Consider the following 21061-nt stretch of genomic DNA (forward strand, 5'->3'; position numbering starts at 1 on the left):
GAGGCAGATCAGTCGCTGGCTTCTGGACAGCCGCTCACTGTGGCTGCTGGCCGCTCACGCTGGCTGCTGGCTACCCACGGTAGCCCATGGCAACCTACTGCAGGAGGGGCTGCAGCCTACACCGTCGCCTCATGGCAACCCAGCTCCAGGTTGAGCTGTTGTTCAGCATCTTAGCTGTAGAGGGCAGTGTTACTGACCCTCATATGTGGGATCCGAACCGGGGCCCTCTGGCGTCCTTTTTATGCTTACTATCTCTTTGTTGAAGTTCTTAGTGAGTTTATCTATTCTTCCCCTAAGTTCACTGAGCACCCTATAACCACTGTTTTTGATGTGATGCTTCCCTCCATATGGCTTAGTTTTTTTCTGGAGTTTTCTCCTGTTCATTTGGGACATAATTATTTCCCCATTTTGGCTGACTCTTTGTGTTTGTTTCTATTAGATAGATCTGCTACATCTCCCAGACTTGGCTGGGTGACCTTATGTAGTACGTGCCCTGTGGGACCCAATGGCACAGTCTCCCTAGTCACCTGTGCTAGGTGTTCCTGTCCCTTGTGTTATGCATGCCCTCCTGTTATAGTTGAGCCTTGATTGCTACTGGCACACCAGTGGGTGGGACTGACCCTCAAGCTGACTGGCTGTGGGGTGTGGCCACATTCACAGCTTACGAGGTGCTCTGTGAGGGTCTTATCTCATGGAGTGGGGCTCGCTTCAGTGGGCTCTCATGCCTGCTAAGACCGCCCTTTTGGTGTGCCACTTGTGAGGCTAATTGGGTAGTGCTGTGCTGGGGTCTGAAGCTGACCTCCAACTATGTTGATTCTAGGGCCTCTTGGGGAGGGGCTCTGGTGCAGGCCTTGGGTCAGCCCCTGGCTGAAACTAGCTGGGGACTACGTGGTAGGAGATAAAAAGCAATCCGCGGTTGGTTGCTTTCTGTGCTGGACCTGGAGGCTCATGGGAGGCCACACTGTAAACTGAGGATGGCTGCCACCATTACTGAATCTGGGGTAGCTCTGCAAAAAGCCCAAGACGCCCCAAGGCCTACTGCTGCCTGCTGGCTAGTGTAAGGCTCAGCCACTGATAGAGCTTCATATGGTATACAAGTTGGGTGAGGCAGGGCCTCAGGGAGTCACCAGGGTGTGATGAGTGGTGTTCACTAGATTAACATAGATTCTGGTTTGGTGCCACTGCTAAGTCTGTAGCTAGTCAGCAAAAGTCTCAGAGCATATTGAGGGCAGCCGCCACCCACCTGGGACCCACAAACCCGAGAGTTTTCCAGAAAGAGTGAAATGCAGGCGGAGCTGGCTGTTGGCCAAGAAAGATTCTTCCATGTTGTATAAGTTGGGTGGGGCCGGGTTCCATGAAGTCACCAGGGTGCAGTGAGTGAAGTTCACCTGGCCAATGAAGATTCAGATTTGGCTGTGGGTTAGGGCTCAACACAGGAAAGATGGCACCCAGATACCAGCTGCAGAGGAGTGTCTACACAGAGAAAATGGCGACTGTCCCTCCAATTCTCAACCTGAAGGCATACAACTCAGCCTCTCCCTGTATGTCTTTGACTCCTCCTAAGTCACTGTACCTCTGCCAGAGCCCAAGGTGACTGCTTGCAAATGAGTCTGTGCATAGGCCTCCAGCAGCCTTCCGTCTCACCTGGATGGTCAGAATCCCCACTGTTTTTCACAGCCAGAGTTTGTGGGAGCTTCTCTTCCCAGCACCAGTACTCCAGACTGGGGAACCCAGTGTGGGGCTGGGGTCCCTCACTCCTCGGGGTGACCTCTGTGGCAGACATATCCTTCCAGATTATCAACCACCACAAGTAGATATAGTGCTGGTCATTTCTTGTCTCCATCCCTCCTACCAGTCTTGACATGGCTTCTTCTTCATATCCCCAGTTATAGGTCATCTGCTCAGCTAGACTTCAGATAGTTCTCCAGGTTGATTGTTCTATAATTTAGTTGTAATTTTAATACGGTCATGGGAGGAGGCAAGCACAGTATTTATCTACTCCACCATCTTGGATCCTACTCCAAATCCAATTCTTTATGATCACAAAACTCATACTCTGACATCTAGTCTGCTAATGCTTTCAATTAGAAATCAAGACAACACAATTCCTTATAAAGTGCCAAAGATAACACAATGGGAGAAAAATAACGATTCACACTTTGTTTTGTTAGCATGTGAACTAAGCATCTATTCATAACAAAATTAGTTAGAAATTTTTACTAAATTACTATTTACTAAATAAAGGTTAAATCAACACAAAATGTATCACATAAGATTTTTCTTAAAAAAATTCAACAAAAACTTAATACATGTTAAGGAAATCAATTAAACATGTAAACATAGCAAAATTAAATTATTAACATTTATGTATTTGATTATACAGTGTTGACAGCACTAAATGTGTTCCATGGATTAACTTACAATACCCCTGTGAAATAGGTGCCTGTTTTTAGACCTATTTTATGGACAGGAAAAGTAAGACAGAGAAAGGTTAAATAACTGATCTAAATTCGCAAAGATACCAAGTAACAGATCCACAAGTTAAATTCAAGTAAAGCTCACTTCAAAACCCCTGCTTAATTACTATACTACTGTGTCCACATTTAAGTCATTTACCTAAGTAAAATCTTAAATCATGAGAGACATTTTCTTTATAGATTTGTATCAGAAACATGACCTGAAGTATTCATATTAAAAACATTTCTTCAAAAGGAACTTAGCTGACTTTGACTTTATCACAAAATTTCCCCCCAAACACACACATACATAGAACATTAAAAAATTTATATACATATACAAAAGAACCACTCCCCATTTCCTTACCAAGTCCCTTCTCCTCCCAAAAGCACACATACCTGATAGTTTCTATTGGCAAACAAGGCAATTATGGTATAAAGTATCATTAGTCATTTAGAACACTGCTGGCAAAAACTCTTGCCAGAAAATTCAATGAATGTCTCATGAAATTCATGTCTCTAAATACAGAAACTTCACAATGATGTGTATAAAAAGCAGAAGTTACCAGATTCACCCTACTGGTAAATTGGGCACTTTTATATGTGATAAGTGATATACAGTCTAAAAAAGTTATTTTTTAAAAAAGTTACTTATGATAAACATCTCCTTAAGAATAAATATAGGTAACAGGACTTAACAAAATATCTTAAACTCATATGTTCATTAATCATGCATAGTAGTTACCTACAAAATGTCTTACGCAGTTTTCTTTAAATGAGTTATATTATTCTTTCCACTGATCATGCCATAATTTGAAATAGTATCTGGTTTCCCACAATTTTACTTCCTTAACTCATAGGCTCTGGCTATTTTCCATCTTAGCAGACAGGGAAACTTTATGGAGAAGCATTTATAGACATTGTAGCCACATATAAAAGTAATCAAGATTTGTTCTTCAGCTAAAACAGACCTGAAATTTTTGCTTTAATAAATAAAATTTCTAGCTGTAAAACATTAAATAATTGAAATTAGTTTATAATTTATAGGTTAGCTGTAAATGGAATTTAAAAGAATTTACATTCATAAATCAAGTAAGGCCACAAAGATTGTACATTCTTCTACTCAAGATGACTGGTAAGAAATGTTGTATTATTTTGCCAAGTAAAACCATGGATAACGAAAAGTGGCCAACTCCCATATACACTTGGTGTTTTCACATTAGATTTAAAATCCAACTGGTTAGAACTTCATTCTAATGCAACAACCAGTTATTTTTAATACTTAACATTGCCACACCTAACTGCAAGCAGCAGGGTTACAACTATATACTGGGAGTCATAAAGACTAGGTGAATGAATATGTGAACAAACTAATGAAAATCCTTATTACAACCAGAAGCAGATTTAAGAGGGCTAAGTTGTGATTTGCTAATAAATTGTACATTAATCCTAATATTAAAATAGAGTATAAAAACATCTAAGAAAATAAAATCATATTATATAATTCATCAGGATGATGAAAATGTACCTTTGGGAAGTATTTTAAAACACTTAATGATAAATCACTACAGTAATGAATATATTCTATAAATGCAATCCGTAAATCAGATTAAAATGCTAATTTCAGATTAATTTTGTACATTTTACAAAGCAGAGCAAACTTCAAATGCTACCAACTTTGTTTAGACCAAAATTCACAAGGAATATTCTCAGGAAAACAAATCTATTCCATTTTATATTTCTTCAAGCATATATTACATGTATTTACACCTTATATGTATCTGATTAAAAATCATAGTAATATACTAAACTTGTAGAATTCTAAGGATTCAAAAAAAGTAACAACATAATAATGGTTATTTCCATTTATACTAAATATGCATCAAAATCCAGTAAGAGCAAACATCAACCATTTTAGGTAAATGTAGTCTTAAAATTTCTAACAAATGTTTTCTAATCTGTGACATTAACTTAGGATAATATCTCCATAACCAAATAATAAATTATATGTGTATATATTGTATATGCTTACTTTGTATATATGTATTTTTATACATACATGTTGACATATATATCTTATACACATTTTTACTAAGTTATCTCAGCTCACTAATGAGTTCAAATAATACATACATTCAAAATTATTTAGCAGAAATGAACTTTAAAAGATCCTTAAGATACCAAAAATACAGTTGCAAGAAGTCATAAAAAGTGCATAAATGATTAATTTTATGGCAATTGATACCTCTCACTCTGATAATTCAGAAGAAAATTCTCTATAATTGGTGAGTTAAATTTTCTTGGTATTCCAAAATACAAAAAAAAATCCATTATTCATTTGTTTTTATTTAAATTTTCCGATCACATTTTCATAAAATAAATGTGTAATAAACATCACATATTTCACAGTCACCAAATGATTTTTTAAGAAAAAATACCCTGATTATATTTTTGGCCTAATTTTATGGCATCTTTCTTCCCATGTTTCTAGAATTCTCTTTAGTAGGCCATAACAGATTTCTTTTGAAATTTAGATAGTCCCTTCAAAATGGATGGGAGTCTGAGCTCATGTTGTTAATAATAACTGGGGAAAAATTTTTCTGAATTTGAAAATCAAAGTCTGAAGTTTCAGACAAATGACCACTTTAATCCTTTCCCCTGAAATCCCATATAAAGTGAACACGCAAGTAATCAGAAAGACATAAACCCACAAAGGCAGAAAGAATAAAGCATTAAGACAATGGCAGACCAAAACCAAAACTAGTAAATTATTGCATGATGGAAAACTGCTCGAGTAATCATTGATGTACGCAGTGGAAATAAAGGAAACCCAATTCTCATCAAGTGACGTGGTGGTAGGGTTTAAAGCTCAGAACCCTGAAAAGGCTCACACACTGGAGCCATCTTATGTACTGAGTCCTAAAGCAGGCATGAAGATGAAAATTAGTTCCCAAGTTTACTTGAGTGGTAGAGAATGTTAGCCATCCTCCCTATCTCCTCTATGTGGTCAGATGATTGCACCTCTTTACCTTGGTAGAAGGAAAATGTGATTGAAAGTCACAAGTAATAGAGGCAGGCAGGCAGGCAGGAGTAAACTGTTGTGTACAAAGTAAACGCACAGAAAGGAGAGGCATATGAAAATCTATACCAAATGATGAGAACCTCAGTCCCTGCTAAGCTTCCAGAATGCTGTCAACCAAATATAAAACTTAAAAGGCTCCTCTTCAGGGAAACTGACAGACCCAGGAGAAAAGACATGGAGATACTGACAAACGGGGCTCCTCTACGGATACTACTAGGTCATCCTACAGTCACATCTATCAGTCAACCTGTTCTACACAGTCACACAGAGCTTCCAGTTAGAACTTAAAAACAATAAAACATAATTAAAATGAATTAAAACATACAAAGAGTGAATAAACATGTGTAAATCAATGACTATTTTTAACTTGTATAAATGTAATTTTTTTTAAAATTATGATCAGTTTATTTTAAAAAATGTTTTACCGTATTTGCCGGCGTATAAGACGATTTTTTGGCCCTGAAAAATATGCCTCCAAGTGGGGGGTCGTCTTATACGCCAGGTACACTTCAGATAGACTGCCCATAGTGCTTGCCCCGTGCCATAGTGGCCTCCCGATGCCCGCCCACTTCATTCCACATACCGTTCAGGCATCAGCAGCGCTGCTGGGTGTATGCTCGGCTGTTATGCGATTTTGCTGTTATGCGATTTTACTACACTCGCAAAATCGCACACAGCCGACCATATAACAAACTCTGTATTTTGAGTGGAAATGTTAGGGGGTCGTCTTATACGCCAGCAAATACGGTAAGTATAGTGGGTTTACAATATATTATGTTATAGTTTCAGTTGTACAATGTAATCTGACATTTTTATATCTTACAACGTGATCACCCCACTAATTCTAGTAATCATCTGTCACCATGCAAGCTTTATCACAATATTTTTGAGTATATCCCCCTTTACCTTTTTTGTATATCTCCCCAGGGTTATCTTCTGATAACCATCCCTTTGGTCTCTGTTTCTGAGTCTGGTTTTAAGTTGTTTTAGATTCCACATATAAGTGAAACAATACGGTATTTGTCTTTCTCTGACTGAATTCACTTAGCAAAATAACCTCTAGGTTCATCCATGTCACAAATGGTAAAATGTCATTTTTTTATTTCTGCATAATATTCTTTTTTTGTGTGTGTAGTGTACGTGTGTGTGTATGTACCTATATATACATATACATACACACACACACATTCACACACACACACACATCTTCATCCATTCATCTATCGAAGGACACCTAGGTTGCTTCCATATCTTACCTATTGGTAATAACATTGCAATGAATGTAGGTGGTGCATATATCTTTTCTAATTAGTGTTTTCTTTATCTTGGGATAAATACCCAGAAGTAGAATTGCTGGATGGTATGACAGATCCATTTTTAGGTTTTTCAGGAATCTCCATAGTTTTCCATAGTGGCTGCACCAATTTGCAGTCCCACCAACAGTGCACAAGGACTGTCTTTTTCCCACATCCTTGCCAACATATTATTTGTTGACTTTTTGATAACAGCCATTTCTGAATGGTGTGAGGTGGTATCTCATGGTTTTGATTTGCATTCAGGACCTGCAGTCCTTCTCTTGCTTGTTGTGCAGAAGCTGTTCAATTGGCTCACAGTTGTCTCTCAGGAAGAACTGCTCCAAATACATGTGTACATTTGATGTATTTTGGGAGAGGGCAAGCTCAGCATCCAAGCACACCATCACTTTGGGCCCACCTCCCAAATCATATAGTTTTATTCCTTTTTATTTTTGCTGATTGGCTTCTTTTGCTTAATATTATATTGATGAGATTTATCCATGCAGTTGTATTTCGTTAAAATTTATTTTTTTTATTATGGTGTGTATTCTACTATAAACTATAATTTATCCATTCACTGCTATAAACATATAGGTTATTTCCAGTTTTATTGGTTTTACAAATAATGATATGAACATTCCAATACATGTTGCCTGGTGCACATGTGCATATATTTCTGTTGGGTATATACTAAAGAGTGAAAAAGTTTATAGCATACAGGTATCTTTAACAGTGAATGTTGAATAGGATACTATAAAAGGACACTATCAGAAAACAGGAAAGAGCTCTTGGCAAATAAAGATTTTAATAGTTGAAGTGAAACTATTTCATAGAGGGTTGTAAGATAAAAGTCTGGAAAATGTTCCAGAAAGTAGAATAGGAAGATAATAGAATAGCACATGTCAGAAAACCAGAGGGATGCAGGAAGAGCAATATCCAACTAACATGAATTCTAGAGAAAACAGTGAGGAAGAAAGTATCAAACAGTAAGTAAAATGTTCCTAGAACTTAAAGACATGATTTTTTCCAATTAAAAGAGCCCACTGAGTACCCAGTATAATTTATCAAAAAAGAACCACATTAAAGCACATCACTGAGACATTTCAGGACAACAGAGATGAAGAAAAGATCCTTTATGTTTTTAGAAAAAAATAGGGCAGGGAGGAAACTGGTAACCTATAAAAAGTTAGAAATTGGAATGGCATTAGATTTCCCAACAAGTAGGAAGAAAAAGAACAAACCCTACAAATGATTTCTAACTTAGAATTCTGTTCCAGGCTAATTATCAGCCAAGAATAAAGAGAGCAAAAACATTTTCATAGACATAAGAGCTCCAAAAATGTATGTCCTAAATATCCTTTATCAGGAAACCACAGGAGCTGTGCTACACCAAAACAAAGAGTAAATCAGAAATAGAAAAAGACAGAATCTGGGAAACTGAGGATCAAACACTGGAGGGAAGCAAGGGATATTCCCAGGATGACTGTTAAGGGAAGTCTCAAGATGACAGATGTTCAGAAGGCCTGGAAAAGACGCAGTTCAGACCAAAGAACATAGAGTTCTAAGGTAGCTGTCACAAGAAAACAAGCAAAATCGATAGATTACCTGATATGTTCATCATACTAGAAAGAGTTATGTTCTAGAGTTTGGGAAAAAATTAGTGATGCATATATAGAAATCAAGGGAAAAATTAAGGAAATTAGTTATTGTAGGAAAAAAAATAGAAAAGTATAAAAAAAAGTAAACATAATCTTACTCAAGATAATTAACCAGTCATGAAAGGGAAGATTTGTGGCAGGGGACAGCTGTCTTTCATTGCAAGCCTTAGAGTATTACTACATATGAAATTTTAAACTGTTTTTGTTTTAATTTAATTAAAAATTTTTATTTTATTGGGCTGAAATGAATTCCTATGTTTGAAATAGATTCTGAACCAAAAAATTCCATATGTCCATTAGTTGGATTCCCTAATTTGAGTGATCATTGTTTGTTCCTTCTTTTGTTCATTTACTTTTCATTTTTAAATAAACTAATTGATGGCATGGTTAAAACTGTATTAGTAGGCCCAAAGTTTTCTCATGTACTTAGTTAAGTATCTCAAATTGCAATATATTATCTTGAGATCCAAGAGCTTTTTTTTTAAAACCTTTTCCAATAGTTTTGATTAGGGAAAATACAACACAATGTTGTAATAGCTACCCCATAAACCTTGCAGAGATAGTGACCACATCAGTCTTGTATACTGCCTTAACCATCAGAAACTAGAAGAGTGCTTTGCACATAGAAGGTACACAACAAATGTTGGTTAATTGAAACATTCTACTAAACCCATTCGCTAAAGTTTTACATACTCTTCTTTTTTAACTTAGGTTTTTCCACCCTCTTAGTTTTCTTTCTTTTTCTTGTGATGACGCTTTAGATCTACTAATGGCTCTGACAGACAATGATTTTAGTCCTGTTGGTGGCACTCAAAGTAACATGAGTTGTCACTCTCTTCAAAATATTTTACACTTTAATTGGGAAAAGTATTTCCTCTTACAAATAGAAAAATGTGGTGTTAAAAGCAATGAAGACATTCCCCCAAATCAAGGGTGGCCTCCAAGATCCTCTTCAATGCCTGTGAGAAACTGGGTTCTACTGATCTCTTTCTTGCCCTTCACACTATCCATGTACTTTTTTTCTAGAATTGGTTTCCAATTATTATATTATCGGTTATAAAGAAAAGGAAGATGGAAGGGGAGCAGGAAGTACAACGTATTTTACACATCTCAAAATTGCTATCTGACCTCTTTGTAGATTATTACTATTAATACCATTACAGGTAAATTCTAATAGAGAAAACTTATACAATGTTATTGGGTTGTCAGAAAAGTCATGAAGCATTTTTGCAACGAAAAACAAAAAATACGTCATGACTTTTCCAATAACCCAATATGTAAATGGCCCTGCTTAAAAAAAGCAGTAAGTACAAGCTTTGATTCTAACAATCGAAAGGTACATGATGCATACAGAAGGACATCAGTGAAAAAAAAAATGTTGGCTTTCATAAAGTTTTTCTATGGTTAAAAAAAACATTTGCTGTCAAATGTTTCTAAGATACATATTATTTTATAGAAAACGAAAAAAAAGATGCCCTTTAAAATGCTTTAGCATTAAACACTAATTAAAATACCAAGAAGAAATTATATCTATGTACAAAAAACTTTTGAAAACCATGATATACTTGTCAAAACAAACAAAAATAACATCTTTATTTCCTAAGATCCGGTTTTTAACTTAAAAGCAAAGAGGGAAATGGAGTACTCAAAAAAGATGGGGGGGGAACCCAGAAACCAATAACTACCTTTAAAGCTAATACATTCCAGTCAAGATGCAGGAGTAGGTAACTACTGTGCATACCTTCTCTCATGTGCGATCATTAAAAATGGGGAGGAATATCTCAGATGAGGAGGTCCACTCCAGAAGAGTGCGGGGTCCTAGCCCCACACCAGGGTACCCAGCCCAGGGTGCCAGTGCAGAAAGAGAAGTCCCCACAACTTCTGGCTGTGAAATACAGTGGATATTGTGGCTAAGTGAGGGGGAGGGCAGCCGAACTCCCAGGTGCTCCTCTTAAAGGGCCCAGGCATGGACTTACTCGCCCCCTGAGCTCCAGAGCTGGGACACCAGAGACATACACGGAGGAATTGAATTGTTTGGCTACAGGGTGAGGAGCAGAGGGGCAGCTTTCTCCCAGATGGTAGTCCTGGCAGAATCCATTGTTTCTTTGTTGAGCCCTCCCAGTTCTGGCATATAGATGCACATGGCCACCATATCTGAGTCTCCATCAACCTGGCTAACACTCTTTGCCTCTCTCTGGTGATTCCCTGAGACCCCATCCCACTTAACTTGTATGCCCACCCAAGCAACTTCCAGTGGCTTTTCCATATAAACAGTCTGTCTTGGCTCATGCTGCAATTTTAGATTTGAATTTTAGATTTCCTAAAATCTCTCAAAGGTTCATGAACCCACAACAAGTTGCATCTGGCCTTGGCTTATCCCAAACCTTTTGTTAGGCAGCCCCAAACCTGGTATTGGTTAACAGCCAGCCTTGGTTCACAACTTGGTTGCTTGAGTCACCACCTCCAAGCCCAGTGTGGGTTGTGACCATCTGCAGATTGCTTTGTGGCTCATGCCAGGTGGCCCAGGGCAGGGTGCAGGCTACAGCAAAATTTGGCCTGCAGCAGGGACCTTCCCAGGAGTCCTTGGGGTCAGCATGTCCAATGGCCAGCTTCAGACTGAGAAGGGGCACCACCCAGCTGCCTCCAAGAACGACACATCCAAAAGGCAGACTGGGCTGGCACTAGAACCCTGCTAAAGCAAATTCTGCTCTGCAGGGTCAGCCCCTGCACAACAGCTCCTCCACTGTAGTCATGGCCCATCCTAATCACCAGTCAGCCCAAGGCTCAATACCTTCAAATGACATGCAAACAGCAACCAAGGCTCAACTATCACAGGAGGGCACACACAACCTACACAAAGGACACACGTGGAGCACCGGCTCCAGTGACCAGGAAGACTATGCCACTGGGCCCCACAGGAAACCTACTACATAAGGCCACTCTACCAAGACTGGGAGACATAGCAGATCTACGTAATACATAAAAACAAACAGAGAAAAGGCCAAAATGAGGAGACAGAAATGTGTTCCAAATGAAAGAATAGGAGAAAACATAAAAAGAACTAAACAAAATGGGGCAAGCACTCTACTAGATAGAGTTCAAAACAATGGCTATAAGGATGTCAAGGAACTTAATGAGAACTTCAACAAAGAGATAGTAATAAGCATAAAAAAGGACAGAGAAACCATAAGAAAGAACCAGTCAAAAACAAACACAAAAACTGCAATTAAGAATACACAGATTAGGGGCCGGCCGAGTGGCTCAGTAGGTTAAGAGCTCGCTCAAGAGTTTGAGCTCTGAGCAACAGGGTCCCCAGTTTGATTCACGGCCCGAGTTGAGCTGCCGCTGAGCTGCCAACTGGTGGCAGGATGGCTCAGCTAAAAAAAAAAAAAAAAAAAAAGAATACACAGATTAGATAGATGAAGCAGAGGATTGAATCAGTGATTTGGAAGGTAGCAAAAAGCACGCAATCAGAACAGCATAAAGAAAAATGAATCCAAACAAATGAGGACAGTTTAGGAGACCTATGGGATAACATCAAGTGTAACAACATTTCTATCACAGGGGTTACTACAAGGAAAAGAGAGAAATAGAGGGATTCAAACCCTATTTGAAGAAACAATGATGGAAAACTTTCCTAACCTGGTAAAGGAAACAGACATACAAGCCCAGGAAGCACAGAGTTCCAAACAAGATGAACCCAAAGAGACCCACACCAAGACATATCATAATTAAAATGCCAAAGGTTAAAGATAAAGAGAGAATGTTAAAAGTAGCAAGAGAAAAGCAGTTAGTTACCTACAAGGGAGCTCCCATAAAACTGTAAGCTGATTTCTCAATAGAAACTTTGCAGGCCAGGAGGGATTGGCATAAAATATTCAGTTATAAAATGTAAGGACTTACAACCAACATTATTCTACCCAGCAAAGCTATAATTTAGAACTGAAAGACAGATAAAGAGCTTCCCAGACAAGAAAAAGCTAAAACAGTTCCTCACCACCAAACTAGTATTATAAGTAATGTGAAAAGGATTTAAGAAGGAAAAAAAGATATGAAATGTGAATAATAAAATGGCAATAACTACATGTGTCAACAATTACTTTAAATGTAAATGGATTAAATGCTCAAATCAAAAGATAGGGTGGCTAAAAGAATATGAAAATAAGACCCTCACATATGCTGCCTACAAGAGACTCGCTCCAGATCAAAAAGACACACCCAGACTGAAAGTAAAAGGGATGGAAAAAGATAATTTCATGAAAATGGAAACAAACAAAAAGCTGGAATAGCAATACTCATACCAGACAAAATAGACTTTAAAACAAGGAAGGACCCAGTAGTCCCACTTCCTGGTATTTATCCAGAGAAACCTAACATGATACTTCAAAGGGATGTGTGCTCCCTATGTTCATTGCAGCACTGTTTACAGTGGCCAGAATATGGAGGCAGCCTGAGTGTCCATCAATGGATGAATGGATAAAGAGGAAGTGGTGCACACATATGGAATATTACTTAGCCATAAAAAAGAATGAAACCTTGCAATCTGCAACAACATGGATGGACCTAGAGGATATTGTTTTGAATGGAGTAAGTAAGAGAAAGACAGACAAATGCCATGATTTCACTTATATGTGGAATCTAAAGAAAAATAATAAAACAGAAACAAACTCATAGGTATAGAGAACATTTTGATGGTTGCGAGATGGCGGGGGTTAAGAAGGTGGGTGAAAAACAGGTAGAGATTAACAAGTACAAACTGGCAGTTACAAAATAGTCATGGGGATATGAAGTACAGCACAAGGAATACAGTCAATAATATTATAACAACTATGTATGGTTTCAGATGGGTACTAGATTTATCAGGGTGGTCACTTTGTAAGTTATATAAATGCCTAATCCCTATGTTGTACACCTGAAACTAATATAATATTGTATGTCAATTGAAAAATAAAAAGAAATCATCACATAAATAATACTATTTAAGAAAACAAGCTAATGCACAGATCTATGCTTATTTAATAAAAATTAGAGCTTACCATGCGTGTGCAGGTTTTGAGGTTTTGAATGAAGCAGTTAAAGTTGTTTCCACGCTATTCATTCCTGAATTATTTTCTTTGGTAGTCATTGCAATCATTTTTCTTTGCTTCTGAGAAAGTTTTACTCCAGGAGAAATCATTTTGCTAGAAATTAAGTTAAATCAATTAATTTCAGTACTGCTTAACAAAGTTTAATTTCATAAGAAATCATTTTGCTAGAAATTAAACCAATCACATTAATTTCTGCTTAATGAAGGTTATAGGTAATTATATTGTTTTGTTTGTTTGATGTAGTTTTAGTATTATTGGAACAAAATGGTCCACAAGTTTCAACAGTGACAATATCAGTTTATACTATCAATGACTAAGTAATAGCTACATATGAACTTCCTACTTACTAATACAGTTGCATCAGAACTAGTCCACAGTCATCATTTTAGAGGTAAATCCTATGTTTTAGAAGAACTGGATTATCATCCCAACTAAATCTTTACTGTATATTTAGGAAATAATGTTAGGGAGGCTAAATTACCTAGAAAAGAGCTTATAATTTACTTTAACTTAAAATGCAGAAAAATAATAAGAAAGGTCAGTAGGTCTTTCCAGTTTTTAGGGAGGAACTATAATAACATGGTCTATCCTTTTTTATGATTTTTTTAACCAACCCCAAATTTGTCTTTGGTGTAGCTCCGCATTTTTGTCTATTTTCTTCAATTTGCATGATGGTTCTGAGATCCATGACAGGAGGGCTGACAGGACTAAAAGACATATAAAAGTCTTTTTACAATACATTCATTTATCCATAAGTCCAATTTCCAAACTTCACTGAAACTATATATATATATATAAGATTTATAATGAGAGGATAATTTAGGTCTTTTTCATCAGCTGTGGCCAACTTCAAAATAAGATATTTTGAATGAAAGCTACTTTTATGTAAAAATACATAAAGAACAACTAAAATGAATCCAAAGTCATAATGTTAAGTGATATAATTGAAACTCTTAAACAAAAAGACAAACAATAGAGATATCCTTAACTTACCTAACTTAGGCAGAAGGACTCAAAGTTCTTTTAAATTTTTATCCTTCAAAATAAATGGAACTTAAAAAAATTATATTCTTTCCTCTTATTTTCAACAAAAAAATTAACATAATCTAATGTTAACAAAACTAAATTTAGTGGAAAAAGTTGGGGATGCTCAATATTAGACCCACCAGAGGGAGTAAACCAATGAGAAAAAAAATTCTACAATCTTTAGAAATACCCAATATATTTTGCTGACTTTACACAAAGCTAGTCTTAAAAGATGTTTAATAAAATAGTTTAACATTAGTGATTAGAAGGCGTTTCTAGGTGTTCTCACAAGTATATTTACTTAGAAAGGCAAAAAATTTGAATTCATTCTTGAACTACCTTTAGATCATGAAGCAACATACACTAGCACATAATCTTTGTTTCAATTGTGCAAAATACAGCATATTTCAAAATAATTGCACAAATCATCCAGATAATTGGTAAGTCAATTATAACAACAGTTTTAGAATATGATAAACCATAGTAGGTATATAAAGATGAATCACAAGGTCAATAAACACTGAAAAAGAATATTGCATTTTAATTATATCTACTCCTATAGTTTTAAAAACTGACTTTTCTAAATAAAAGAAAAATATGGATAAAACATAGGTTAAAAGCACAGTAGCATTACATGAACATCTTCTGAAAATTAACTGTGAATAACAATACATTTTGTGAGATCTTAAATACCCCTTAATGTGCTAAAAAAATAAATAAAAGATAAAGTTTACAAATGACAAAATAGTCTTCCTGAGTGGGACCTGGGAGTTTTAACTAATATATACTATCACAGATAAAAAAAAAAAAAAGGTCAGTGTGTGTTGCAGTAGTTACTAGTATTAACAGATGACAATACAGAGGCAACTGAATTTTGTATGGAAAAATTGAGCCCATTTTAGCTGATTAGTAATTTATATGCATTTCAGTAATTTTCTGTGTATTATATGAGAAATCTGTATTAATATTTTTTAATGTGCTTCATTAAAATTTTTCATTTGATTAAATATAAATATTTCAGACTAACAGGTGTGACACAAAATGAATATCCTACCTGAAAGAGCCAGCAGCCCAATTGGAAGAGCTTGAAGTATCAATTCTGTTACTAGGAATGGACTGTGGAGCAGATACTTTAAGTACTGGCGATTTTTCCCATGGTTTTACATCTTCCCTAGAATATGTAGGAGGTGTACCATTAACATATGGTTTACTTTTCCCCTGGGGATAAAAAAAAAAAATTAAAAAGTGAATAAAAAAGCCAGAACCTAGCCAAGTAGCTAACACATAGCTGGTACTTAAATATTGCTTAAATTATATTAAAGACTATAATCTCATAACAATAATCATTCAGCATTTTACATTCAGTTCTATAGTTTAGGGCCTTACCCAATTCTCAAACTGAATCAGTGACTATAACCCAATTATTGTGAGCTTTGGGAATAATTTTTAGGGAAAAAAGTTTGCATATTAAATCTCTATTTACATGAGTATTAAACAAAAATGTTAATATCAGTTGTTCAAATAAGATATGAAGCAGTAACTTCAAAATTAAAGTCCATTAATTTAATATTCAAATTTGGTATGTCATATAATTCACTCTGAATATAATTAAAGTATTCTGAATAAAATTAAAGTCAAATAATATTGACACTTCAAAAAGGGATCCTGGGCCTGCCGAGGGGCTCGGTTAAAAGCGCGACTTCTGGGGTGGCCGAGTGGCGCATTGGTTAAAAGCTGGTTTTGGACACCAGCTCTGAGCAGCAGGGATCCGGTTCGGATCCCACATGAGGGCCAGTGACACTGCCCTCTACAGCTAAGATGGTGAACAACAGCTCGACCTGGAGCTGGGCTGTGGTGAGTTGCCGGCGACGGCGTAGGCTGCAGCCCCTGCGGCAGTGGGTTGCCATGGACTACCGTATGTAGCCAGCAGCCAGCGTGAGCGGCCAGCAGCCGCAGTGAGTGGCCGTCCAGAAGCTGGCGACTGATGTGCCTCGCCTGGGAAGAGCGCAATGATGGTGCCAACTTGGGCCAGTGAAGCAACGTCCTCCACAACTAGACTGAAGAACAAAACGACAGCAACTTGTCTGTTCCCCTTCCCCCAATTCCCCAGCACTGTTCCCATCCCCCAATTCCCCAATTAAAAAAAAAAAAATCTTAAAAAAAAAAAAAGACTGTATTTAATGTTACATATTTTCCTTCCTTGTAGATTAACCATTATGGAATACAATGTTAAGAGATGCTTAAAAAATGGCATCTCCAGAGTTGACCAGACTAGGAATTCTGCAGCTTAATATGAATTGTGTTAGACTAGGAGAGGAACTCCATTCCAGATTGTATTGTTCCAGTTAACACCATGGAGGAAAGCGGCCATGCAGAACTTGAAATTAGGCTTCCATTCAAAATCATTTTCCTTTGACAATTTTTAGCTGGTATTAAATGACATTTCGCAAAATAATTTTCAAGTAATTTAGTTATATTTTTCAATAGGTTTGTAGTGGTCTTATACTTTTACATCAATATGTATTTTAGTTGCAGAAAGATTAGAAATAAAACATCATACATGGCTCAAAACTGCCATTAAAATCTTTAAAACTAGATACATTATGCAAGCTTGAGAAAACTAATACTACATATATTATGTCATTAATTATATTTTATTATAAACCAAGCAGAACAGTATTTTAAAGTAAAAATAATATAAAACTAAAGATAAACTGTCGATAGACCTAATTTTGAAGTTAAGAAAATAGTACATTAATAAACAAGTAAAAACAAACCTCCGACTTATCTGAAGGAAATCCTGTTGTGAAATCAGGGGACTGTGAATCTCTAGGACTACCCACTCCTGCATAGCTTCCTTCAGAGTCTGATGTCAATAGTTCCGGAAGAGATTCCACAGAATTGGTCTTAGCACATTTTAATAATCCTAAAAGGTAAATTAAAACCCATAAATAAATAGATCATACACACACACACACACACACACACACGCACACACACACACACACATATACATGTGTGTATATATGTATATATGTATGTATATATGTATGTATATAAAACATTCAAAAAACAAAATAGAGCCAAAAGCTTCCATTTATCCAAATTTAACATTTCAATTATAGACACTGTACCAAAATCTTGATAATTCAAGCTAACAGAAAAAAGAAATCAGTTGAAGTGAAAATTGAAATGAAGATTTAAAATCTAGATTTAAAACAAGTTTCAATTATATAGCAATTATGCAATGAATCTAAGGAAGACACTTTTTTGTGATCTGCTTTAGAAAGTAATTCAGAACTTTTTTTTCCACATAAAGAAGACAAAATTAATAAACTCCAGACCCCTCCCCTTTTCCTTTCATATATGTCTTTTAGTATAGAGGTCTTTGCACCCACGCGGGGGGGGGGGGGGGGGGACTGGCCCCATTCTGTGTAGAAAGAGCATTATAGCTTTTCAGCCTCTCATTTAGCAGAAGCCAGCTGTGGTCTGTTTGAGGGTTTTTCATTCTGCAAAAAATCTGTGGATTGAGAGCTATTTTTAATTAGCTTATCACCTAAAGCAAAAGAGTTGTCATGAAATGTATATGCCATTTCTTCTCTTAAGCAGGCTAAATACCTGTCTCCCTGCCATACCTAATATCCAGGTTCATTAGCAGATTAGTCAGTTTCATGTGTCTGTTTTCACCTATTTCAGATTTAGCACAATAACTATGGAAATCAGTATGGATCTCAAAAAACTGGAAATGGAACTACCTTATTACCCAGCAATTCCACTCTTAGGTATCTATCCAGAGAAATCCAAGGTGCTAATTCAAATTTAGAACAATCTAAATGAAGTAGCAAAATAAACAACAACAAAAAATACATTATATGGACTATAACTAAAACCTGTACAATTGATTTAAAAATAAAACATACCGGGCCGGCCGAGTGGCGCGATGGTTAAGAACTGGCTTGGGACGCCAGAGGGCCCTGGTTCGGTTTCCACATATGAGGGTCAGTGATACTGCCCTCTACAGCTAAGATGCTGAACAACAGCTCAACCTGGAGCTGGACTGCCCTGAGTCGCCGGCGACGGCGTAGGCTGCAGCCCCTGTGGCAGTGGGTTGCCATAGGGTACCGTATGTAGCCAGCAGCCGGCGTGAGCGGCCAGCAGCCGCAGTGAGCGGCCGTCCAGAAGCCGGCGACTGATCTGCCTTGCCCAGGAAGAGCGCAATGATGGTGCCAACTTGGGCCAGTGAAGCAACATCCTCCACAACTAGACTGAAGAACAAAACGACAGCAACTTGTCTGTTCCCCTTCCCCCAATTCCCCAGCACTGTTCCCATCCCCCCAATTCCTCAATAAAAATCTTAAAAAAAAAAAAAAATAAAACATACAATCCCTTATATATTCAAATAAGTGTGATGTTTTTTAAAGTAAACCACCTTCACAAGACATTTGCCTCCTTTGTGGTTATCATTGCAAAATAAAGTTTGGAAATAACATTCAAACCTTTTTCTCCCCCACAATATTTTAAATATTTTAAGAGGCAAATTTTTATCTAAGAGAGCATATTTAATACTGGAACACTCCCAACAGTTAATTGGAAATAAATATAATAAACCAAGAGGATAATTAAAGTGACCAACAATTAATTTGGGTACAAAAAGACATTTTCACAGAATGTCTTCTGTCTAACTTTAAGGATCAATGCAAATAAATGTTAAGCCATTACAGAACTGTCTTTGATAAAATCTGCCCCATACTCAAATTTTCTATCAGCATAGGTCTTTTTGGCCTCCAATTAAATTTAACCTTTCAGTCATTATCTGCTTTGGCCACAAAAAGAGTGGTACAGCAGGAAGAATATAAAACTGAAATCAAGAAAATAAAATCTATTTCTGTCTGCCACTATTTCAAATCACTTAGGTTTCCTGAGCTTGTTCCCTCAGATTTAAAGGAAGGGATATAAATTAGTTCATTACTAACGTCTCTTCTAGTTCTGAAATGCTAAGAGTAACACATGTGCTAATAATAACACTATTTAAAACAAACCAAGTATCTGCTTTTCTATATATATGTCTTTTAGGTGACTGGAGAAATCATTAGTTTCATGGCTATCTATCCATTTATTCATCCTTCTGTCAATCCACCTATGCCTTCTTCTAAGGACAAGAGGTAATTCATACCTCTTCACACAAGGATACAAAATCACAGAATTTAAAATATTTAAAGGTCCTAAAGTAGGAATCAGGAGATGTGGTAAATGGGAAACTATTTTTTAGTGCTGAATCAATCAATTTAGGTATATCAATCTTGAAAGGATATTGGATTTTTTTAAGGGTTAAAACAAAAAAGGCTATAAAAACATTTTTAGACAATTAGGGAACTCTGGATATAGGCTGCATTATTAGACAATATTAATGAATTAATATGTTTTAGATAAGATAATGATATTGTGGTTGTGTAGGAGAATAACCTTATTCTTAGGAGATTCATATTAAAGTTTTGGGGGAAATGTCATGTCTACGACTTATTTCCAAATGGATCAGTAAAAAAAAGTGTGTGTAGAATGCTTGGAGGATATGGGAAGAGGGCATGCAATATGAACCCTACAAGAAAAAGCAAATTTGGTAAGAGGTTAACAATATATGTAGATGATGGGTATAAGGTTGTTTTTTTTTTCATCTTTTCAATAGGTTAAAGGTTTTCAAAATAAAAAATTGGGAAAAAACTTTTAGAAAAACTACATCATCTAGATAATACGTAGACAGAAAATGTGTTGTATTCTACACATTTATAACCTTCCTATGCACATGAATGGCATCTCACTTAGCACCTGCCTTAGAGCACTGATATGTATAAATTGAATCCACGTGATAATAGTATCTCTGTCATGTTTTGCTCATTTCTTCTAACCCTCTATGTCACTGGACAGAGTGGTCTTTCTAAAAACAAATCTCATCTAGTCACACCCTGCCTTAAAAATCCATCAATAGCTAACCATAGCCTTTAAAATAAAATCCAAATACCTCAGTTTGGCATATAACACCTTCCAAAATCTGACCCTCTCCAACCAATCTCCTATTATCTGCACATAACCCTACACTGCTGATCCACATGCACAAGAAATATGCAGTTCTTTCAATTGCCTCTAGGCTTGGGAGGATACTACCTCCTTCTTTTAGTAGATCTATCTGCCTCCTTTTCTTGGCTAACTTCTCTTTAGTGTTCAAGATCCACCTCAGGTACCACTGTCCTCTAAGAGATCTTTCCTATCACACTACCGGTAGTTTACAAACCACACAATATACTATGATTTTATGTAGTCTCCCTAAGAAAAGGACTATTTTTTATTTCAGTAGCCCCAGCAAACGGCATATAATAATATTTAGGGGCCGGCTGAGTGGCTCAGTTGGTTAAGAGCTCGCTCAAGAGTTTGAGCTCTGAGCAACAGCGGTTCGAGTCAGCCC

The 21061-nt window shown here is 36.6% G+C and overlaps 1 protein-coding gene across 1 annotated transcript in view; it reads right to left on the minus strand.

The window, feature by feature from the left end:
* Nucleotides 1-21061, minus strand: part of IBTK (inhibitor of Bruton tyrosine kinase) — a 95957-nt gene that overhangs the window by 15730 nt on the left and 59166 nt on the right. Inside the window, exons 21-25 of the mRNA XM_019651908.1 lie at nucleotides 20841-20871; nucleotides 17382-17530; nucleotides 15659-15822; nucleotides 14193-14285; nucleotides 13528-13671 (exon numbers count right to left, since the gene is read on the minus strand). Coding sequence (XP_019507453.1) covers nucleotides 13528-13671; nucleotides 14193-14285; nucleotides 15659-15822; nucleotides 17382-17530; nucleotides 20841-20871 — 581 coding nt within the window. The remainder of the gene's footprint in view (nucleotides 1-13527; nucleotides 13672-14192; nucleotides 14286-15658; nucleotides 15823-17381; nucleotides 17531-20840; nucleotides 20872-21061) is intronic.

This window comes from Hipposideros armiger, unplaced genomic scaffold (genome assembly GCF_001890085.2).
Source record: "Hipposideros armiger isolate ML-2016 unplaced genomic scaffold, ASM189008v1 scaffold_169, whole genome shotgun sequence".
NCBI classification, from domain to species: domain Eukaryota; kingdom Metazoa; phylum Chordata; class Mammalia; order Chiroptera; family Hipposideridae; genus Hipposideros; species Hipposideros armiger.